General features: G+C 51.2%; 1 protein-coding gene across 2 annotated transcripts in view; it reads right to left on the minus strand.

Annotated features, from left to right (window-relative positions):
• The window catches only part of NR3C1 (nuclear receptor subfamily 3 group C member 1), a 96,448-nt gene extending 90,955 nt beyond the window's left edge, over positions 1–5,493 (minus strand). Inside the window, exons 1-2 of one of the 2 annotated variants that reach the window (XM_068159053.1) lie at positions 4,905–5,038; positions 1,674–2,862 (exon numbers count right to left, since the gene is read on the minus strand). In XM_068159053.1, coding sequence (XP_068015154.1) covers positions 1,674–2,848 — 1,175 coding nt within the window. In that variant the 5' untranslated portion in view covers positions 2,849–2,862; positions 4,905–5,038. Of the gene's footprint in view, positions 1–1,673; positions 2,863–4,904; positions 5,039–5,136 lie in introns of those variants that run through there. The other variant, XM_068159045.1, reaches the window with a different exon arrangement.
• Between the last annotated feature and the right edge of the window lie 3,252 nt (positions 5,494–8,745).

Below are 8,745 nucleotides of genomic sequence, written 5' to 3' on the forward strand. Positions count from 1 at the left end.
TATTTTCCCAAGTGATGTTTCCACAGCTAGGAGGAATCTGCTCATTTCAACAGTCACTGAAATTCACCTCCCAGACCCGGGAAGGGTTCATCTTCCTTTGACACAGTTTTTATGGTGCTTGCCGTTAAAGTGAGAGCAAAATAAAAACATGCTACCAAAAAAACACCCCCAGGAGACAAACTACAAACAAGGTGGACTGCAAAAGGTTAGCACAAAGGATTTCTACTCAGTCAAAATAAATAAGTCACATTCAACAGCCAAGAATTGAAGCCGAATCGATCCACAAACCCTGATTTTTCTTACATTAAAAATGGCTTTAAATGCTTCACAGGCAAAAAAAAAAGCCAACCCAAACAAAACACCACACCACCAAAACCCAACCATGCCTTCACACTGCAGAAATCAACAATTATGAAAGAAATCTCGAATGCAAGCAGGCAAAAAAAGTTGCCTTCCCGAAACAAAGAAGAAATGCTCACACACCTCATTCCACCCGTGGGAAAAGGGAACAAACACTGGGTAGGGAGAGCCCCGGGACTGGTGGTGAACACCCCAGGGATCAATTCTCAGTGGGGCAACAAAAAAAAAACCCAAACCAAACTTAAACCAGATCCTTCATGAAAAGGCTACAATTACTTGGACATATTAGGACTCTAAGAGCCATTTCTAACCAAGACCCCACAACAAAATCCTCCTCCTCCATTGCGATCGAATGCTGTGCTGGAGCGAGCGCACGTGAAACAAAGAGCAGAGGCAGGGAAAACATACAACCAGGTGCAGACACACATCAGAACCTGTCCTCACTGCAAGGAGATGGGACACTGAGAAGCTGCCACCATCCCCCTCGCTCCTGAAGGGCTGAGGAAAAGTGATTTGGTTGAACATCAGCACCATGGAACCACTCGTAGTAAACACTACTCCAGAGTCACTCACAACACGTACTAACCAGCTCCCCCAAAATACCCTGCTCTCAAGAACCACCTACAAAGCAAGCCCTCCTGCAGCCCTGTTTAAAGAGTTAAATTCCAGGTATGTTTAAATCTCCCTGCAAACATCCTTATCTCTTTAAATGCAGTTATTAAACAAACTGCTGAGTGCTTCCTACGCGGAATCTTCTTCGCCATGTAAGGCAAATGCAAAACCCAGCAAAGCTAAAACTCCACTGCAGCTTAAATGCAATTCTAGAAATTTACCCAGCAACCCAAGTTATTTTTGTGCATAACATTTGAGTAACACTAGGGAGGAAAAAAAAAAACACCAAAACCAACCACCCCAGAGCAATCGATCCCCTAACTCTTGAGAAAGAAGCAGCTTTTGCATACACAGAAATTACTTCCTTCTAGACCTCTTCCTTCTGCATGGATCCTTCTGCCACGCACTCAGTTTTCACTCTAGGTTGTGTCTTAGAATTGGTACAGAGCTATTTCTCTTTTCAAGCATGCCAGCTCCCCTCCTCTTTTTTTCTCCCCTTTAATCCCAGTAGTTGAGCACTGTGTTCAAACTACTACCCCGCTGTAAAATACTCACACCCCAGCGCTGTCTGACCGGACAAACGGGCAAGAGATGACACCCCCTCTCCTCCCCCCCCCCCGCCCCCAAACCAAGGGGCATGCACACAGCCATGCTAAACATCCTTGTAGCATTTTAATAAAGAGCAAGGAAAAACCAATTACCTTGAATAGCCATTAGAGAAAGCAGGTCTGCCAGAGAGGTTGAGCGTTCCCAAAGGAGCTAACGTCTCATCCCCAGATCCCTGGCACCTATTCCAATTTTCTGAACCGGCAGGAAGAGATGGAATGATATTAAAAATTGGTTTCTGATCCTGCTGCTGAGAGAGCGATGCAGTATTTAAATCATAGTGATACATCTGTCCCCCAGAGGTACTGACACCATGGATAGAGATGGCAGAGACTTTAGTACCCAGCAGATTCGACCCAGAGAAGTTTGCCTGACAATAAATTGGGCCCATGTTTTCTTGCTTTATGCCAGGAGTACAGAGTTCAATGAAGTCTTCCTTTTCTGTTTTCACTTGAGGCATTGGCATTTTGGAACTGGGTAAAAGGTCACCACGGTCATTAATTTTAGGTTTAGTGTCAGATAAAATAGGAGGCTTGCAGTCTTCAGCAAGGGTTCCTTCCAGGAGGAATGCATCATCTGCAGATATAGGGGACAGCAAGCCACCGTCATCGAGCAAGGGGTCAAGCCTCCACGGGCTCCCATTGGGCTCTTTGCCAGGAGACACCGGCGGCAATTCTAAATCCTGGAGGATATCCAGGGTGCTTTGGTCTTCAGAGAACAACTTCAAGTTGCCACCATTCGAGCCAACCTGGCTTTGGACTGCAGTTCCTGACTCCAGAGGGACATTGCGGGCAGCCATGCCTGGGAAATCCGGCTCAAGAGGCACCTCAGAAGATCCGGCTCCCTTCGAGTCCTCGGCCAGGCTCGAGGACTTGTTCAAGTTGGCAATACTTTCTTCCAGGAGCCTGAAGTCCGTTTCCCCAGAAGAGACGGTGATTTGGCCCTGCTGTGAAAATCCAAGGTCGTTTCCCATCACTTTGGAGTCTGTTTCACACATGTACAGTCCCATCGAGAGCGACACCGCCTTGGAGAGGTCTGGCTGAGGCACATTGTTTACTAATCCTTTTGAAAAGTCAGCCAAAGCAGGTTGCTGACTGGAATCGGACTGAGAAGATGCAGGGAGAGGAGATGTAGACACAGGGCCTTGGACAGTAGCTCCACCCCTGAAGGGTGGATGGAAGTCCATCACAATCCCTCCTTTGGTACTGAGGAGCGCATTTTTCCTCGTGTCGTCTTGATCAGACGAGTGAAGCAATTCTTTGGAATCCATTACTGTAACATTAGCTATAAAAAGATCAGAAGCACTCAAAGTTAGCACAGCAAGGATATTTTAATAACAGCTTTAAAAATAAAAAAGTCTAAATCATTAGCCTGGAGAACCTGGTTTAACTGCTCTCTTAACAAAACACAGCAAATCACGCTACCAGCTGGCATGTGCCACGTCCTTCTCAGCCCCAAATGGGCTTTGGTTTTAATGGTTCTGACTGGTAACAAGGATGCTTATGTTTTGAAAGCTTGCTATACCCAAAGTGGCAATTCTGCCTGCATACAGCTCTGAATCATGCTACAGCACATCTTTCTCATCACTCTCTAACTCTGTACCCATCCCAGCAAGAAACAGAATGGTTAAAAATACCCAATGCACACATTTTGGAAGGCAGCTTTCCCTGGTATTCAATTACCTCTTGAGCAGGGCTGGGGAGAAAGACATTTATCACCTTTGCTGAGCCTGTTCTCTCTTTTCTGCAGGTAAGGATTCATCCCAACAGGTACTGAACCTCCAGAGCCTCCCAAACCAGCCAGACAAAATCCAAGTGGTTTGTTCTCGTCCAGGAGCTACACAACCTCTCCACCACAAAACACGCAGCCTGCTATCTTTGCACAGGTTCAGCTTAAAAATGCAGCTGCTGAACCTTGAAATTAGCTCAAGACAATTCCTTAAATTAATCTGAAGTTTATAAATAAAAGATATGTAAAATTAGAGTTGAATTTTCACTAGCTTGAAACACCCTTAACAGCTCACAGCCATCCTCCAAACACACTGAACTCTGAAAACAAATCCCCCAAGTTTCATCTGTTTGTTATTTATTTTCAGCACAGAACATAAATATTTGGAGAATCACTGTAAATTCTTCCTATACTGTTTGTCTATGGCCCAACACTACGAGCAAACAGCCAGCAGCCGTCAGCTCACACCCCCCCTCCAACCCATCAGAGGAGGCAATGCCTAAGTTAAAGCCTGGCGATGGAATTATCCATTAAACAGAGAGACCCAAGAGCGCTCACAACAACTTCATGGTCGTCTTAATTATAAACCTGCCGTCTCCGCCACCCATTTTCTCCAGCCTGCTGATGAAGGATGGAGGCTGCTGCCGTCTCCATGCCAAAGTTAAAGCTGCGATCAACAAGAAGTCCCCACGTGTAAAAAAATTTAAGGTGGCCCCAGCGAGCTTTGGCCTGGGTGAAATGTCCCGAGCTGGAGAAGCTCAACACGAAAACCCTTCACAGTCCTTGGACATGGTTCTGTGCGGCTCCTCTGCGTCTCCCAGCAGAGGGTCCCTCACCCGAGGGGCCAGGTCTTGGTGGGCCACGCTTAAGGGAGCTAAGCTCCCATCAAGCCAACTGGGACCACGGCTCAAGGTGCAGGACAGGGCTGAGGCAGCCCCTCCAAACCTTACAGATTGCTGAGAAATCTCACTGGGCTGTTTAAGGTGGACACTGCAACAGTGACTGGAAAACAAATCCTAACTATCTACCTCCAGTTTTAGCTCTGGGGGTGTTTTGTTTGTTTATGACTTTTTTGTCCTAAAATTTATTTCTTTACAAGCAGGGGAGGGAAAATGCAGTTATTCCATCTGACAAGTTGCCCAGCGTCCAAAAACACACCAAAAAAAACCCAGCAGCGAACCACCCAGCGTAGGAAACGTGTCAGAAATCAGCGAGTCTGCTCAAAGTGGGGAGGTAGAAGTGGGGGGAGGAAAGCTGCGGACACTTAAACCTGCCGGATTACACCCAATTCTGCTGTGCAAAGTAGAGTTTTCAGAGCAATGTGCCGAGACCTGTTGAGCTGTCTCCTTGGCACACCCACTTCTGCAAAACCAGACCAGCCCACGGCTGCGCTACGGGCTCCGCTCCCCCTTTTCTCGCCCCCCCGGCCCCGGCCCTGCAGACCCCGCTTTCCCCGGCCAACACCCCGGGACGAAGAGCAGGAGCGGCCGGGCAGCCGGACCGGAGCTGGGGTGGGGAGGGGGCCCCCGCCTCCCGCAGCTCGGAGATTGGGTATGGGGATCCCCGCAGCCTCGCCGCTTCCCTCCGTGAACACCCACCTCGGGGGCAGCTCCGGGCTCCGCCGCGTCCCCTCCTGTCCCACCCCAGGATCCTTCCGGGGGCGGCTCGGCTCAGCTAGGCTCGGCTTCCCCTCACCCCCCCGCCCCGCGATCGGGGCATTCCTGCGGGGGCACCGCTGCCTCCCCCGCGGCCGCCTCCCGGGAACTTCCCAGGGTTAAGGCTGAGCTGGGCTTGGCCGCTGCCCCCCGCGGGACCCCTCGGTTCGCTTACCTCGTCCAGGGGAGGGCGCTGGGGCTCCTTCAGCCGCCAACTGCCATCGCGCCCCGAGGGCGGCAGTGGCTGGAAGGGGCAAAGAAGCGGGCGGGGGCGAGGAAGTCAACAGCCGCCCCTCCGGGAGCCGCGGCGGCGGCCAGCACCTTTCCCCACGCTCCTCCTCCTGCCGCCGGACCGAGACCCTGACCTACTCCTCGCCCGCCACCGCCGCGGCGCCCCCTCCGTTAATTAGCACTAATTGCCTCCGCGGACTTCGCCCCCCGCCCCCCCGCTTCTTCTTCTCCTCCTCCTGCCTTCCCTCCGCGCCTCCCCGTCCCGTCCCTCCGCCGGGCAGCGCCGCGCTCGGCAGTGCTCTGTCCCCGCCACAAAATGGAGGACGGCGGCGGCCTCCTCCTCCTCCCCTTCCCCCTCCCTCTCTCCCTCCCTCCTCCCGCCTCCCCGACGTGGAGAGGGAGTGGAGACAGCCGCGGCACGGCGAGGGGCGGCCGCCGCAGCCTGCCAGCTCCCGCTGCCCCGGCGCACTTCGCCCCGACACGGCTGGGCACGGCTCGGCACAGCGCAGCCCGCCGGCACTCGCAGCCCCTAGCCCAGCACCGCGGGGCAGCGGCCGCCGGGGCTCAAGCGAGGGGGAACGGTGCAACCTGTTGGCTGAGACGGGCAACTGCAGCCGGCGGGGGGCTGCCGACCGCGCCGCTTGTCGCCTCTCTTACCGGACGGCCCCGGCTCTCCGTCCCCGCCGCATTACTTCTGTTGCCGGCGGGCGCCAGCCCTGGGTGACCGCCGAGGTCGCCCCGCTTCTTTCCTCTTTCGGTTCCTCAGCTTCCTACCCAGAGGGACGGCGCTGAGCCAGAGGAAGGCTCACCCTCATCCTCGGTCACCTCCACCCGGGGTTCTTGCCCCCGGCCTGGCCATCGCGAACCTCACAGCGGTGCTGTGATGGTGGGGTAGGGTCTGCCTGGGCTCTCCCTTCGCCCCGAGGTGGGCTCCAGGGGGGAGAAGCCGCTCCCCCGTGGGCAGCTTCCGAGGAGAGTCCTGCGCTGGAGAGAGGCAAAAAGACACGGGAAAGCTGACCAGGAGCTTGGGGGGCAGTTCTAAAGAAGGGTGGAAGCTGGGATGGATGGTTTGGGGCAAATCCTTGGGGGGGGAGGGGAAGAAAAAGGCAAAAAACTCACTCCAAATAGGTGAGGAAGGGAGACCCTAAGCGAACAGGGACAGACACGGTTGTCCTCTGGCAAGCACCGAAGGGATGGATGTTTTCATTGAGAAATAGGAGTGAACGCCACAAAATTATAGTAGCCTTTTAGTGAGAAGTTAACAGATTTTTGTCATTGTTTTAAATCAAAAAAGCAACTGAGTAGTGCACTGCTCTGGAGCTCTGTGTTTAGAGGCATGGGAGAAGGAAGAGCTGATGGTGGGACGTCGCCAGCAGCTGGGTTTGTCTGCTCCTGGGACAGCCCAGCTTCACCAGCTGCTCCTGTGTGACAACACATTTCTGGAGAAGAAAAGATCAGAAGTTGTCAGTACCGAAGCAGACATGGAGTTAAAAATACTAATGGAGTAAAACAGCAAAGGAGAAAAGTTTTCTGCCTTGGAGAAGTGGAGGGGGAGGAGATGGCCCTTTGGCTGTAGAACATCATGGGTTTGGTTTTCCCTGGAACTGACAGAAATCCACGTGATGGAGGGAAGAGAAATGGGGATTGTCTTCCTCTGAATCCCATAATTGTTTCGGTTGGAAAATATCTCCAAGATCATTGAGTCCAACCTCACACCACCATGGCCATTAAACCATGTCCCCAAGTGCCATGGCCACACATTTCAACACCTCCAGGGATGGAGACTCCACCACCTCCCTGGGCAGCCTGTTCCAACGTCTAACCACTCTTGCAGTGAAGAAATTGTTCCTCGTGTCCAACCTAAACCTCCCCAGCACACTTTCAGGCTATTTTCTCCCATTCTGTCACTGGATAGAAGGGAGAGGAGACCAACCCCCACCTGTCTCCAACCCCCTTTCAGGGACTTGTAGGTAACAACTCATCATCCAGATTAGAGACAATTAAGTGAACTTGGAGATAACAAGCAGGCAATGCTTGCACTGGGTCTGTGCTGAGGAGCAGCATCAAGAATTGGTTATCATGGCACCTCATAAATTCCTTTCCACGATCCAGCTTACATCCTTGAGAGGGGTTCTTTCCAGCACCTCAAAGGCAGGTTTGGGGATTCTTCCATAAGGAAAGGCTGAGTAAAAGCTCAGATTTTTAAAGCCCAATTAATCTGCCCCTGTTTTATTTGAAGTTACACCGTTTTTACACGCCACATTGACTTTTGGAAGCTATCGATTTGCCTTTAAAAATGCAAAATAAATGCATGCAACGTTAGCTTAATGTTCATTGATGTTCCACAAACGATGAAAAATGGCTCTACATTTCTTGCTATTTCTCTGCAGTCTCCCTTCATCTAATGGGTTTTTGAAGGATGGATTTAAACCGGCTCTTCAAAGTGTCTTCTGATGTTTCTGGAGTGAAGTGATCAATTTACAGCTAGCAGGGAACCCTTCTTCACATGCAAGGAAAACGGAACATCAGCAGGTCCAGTTCCGGTGCCCTCAGCATGAGAAGGACATAGAACTGCTAGAGTGGGTCCAGAGGAGGCCACAAAGATGACCAGAGGGCTGGAGCACCTCCCACATAGGGGCAGGCTAGGAGAGTTTGCTCCGTTCAGGCTGGGGAAGAGAAGGCTCTAGGAAGACCTTCCAGGACCTGAAGTGGGCTACAGGAGAGCTGGGGAGGAACTTTTTACAAGGGTTTGTAGTGACAGGATGAGGGGCAATGGGTTTGAGCTGGAAGATGGGAGATTTAGACTGGAGAGTAGGAAGAAATTCTTTACAGTGAGGGTGGTGAGACACAGGAATAGGATGCCCAGAGAGGTGGAGTTGCCACCATCCCTGGAAGTGTTCAAGAAATGCATGGACATGGCCCCTGGGGAGATGGTTTTATGACCATGGTGGTGTCAGGTTGATGGTTGGACTGGATGATCTTAGAGGTCTTTTCCACCCGAAGCAATCCTGTGTGCTTCTGGGACTAGACCTGGAAAATTTGTTTCACTTTCTGTAGTAGAATATTCACAGAACAATAAAGTGTCTTGCTTTTGGGGACCCTTCTGCCTCTGAGGCTAGGTATACTCACATTTGGGGTATATACAGGGGAGACATCAGCCTACCGTGACACTATGAAGTGCTACTTTCCCTGAACTTCTGCAGTTTGAGGGAGCTCATCTACCAAAGCTGTTTATTTCTAAGACATTTAGATGAGAACATCTGTTTATAAACACACACTCAGATGGTTAATTACAGCTGGTTTCACACGGTAATGGGAAGGACATTCCTTTCCTAATGAATAACTCCATAGCTTCATATCATCTTTAATCCAAAAGGACCCCAGTTTAGACAGCAATACAGAATTTATTCACCAGCATCAGCCAGGGACATGACACAGCAGTGCAGAAGAGCAAGCAGAGGACATCATACAGGCTTCCCATCCCGGGAATATTAGGAAGAAAATCTGGAGATGGAGAAGAAATTCTTGACAGTGAGGGTGGTGAGACACTGGA

The sequence above is a fragment of the Melanerpes formicivorus genome, unplaced genomic scaffold (assembly GCF_026170545.1).
Source record: "Melanerpes formicivorus ecotype bairdi unplaced genomic scaffold, bMelFor1.0.p_v2 SCAF_2, whole genome shotgun sequence".
Lineage (NCBI taxonomy): Eukaryota > Metazoa > Chordata > Aves > Piciformes > Picidae > Melanerpes > Melanerpes formicivorus.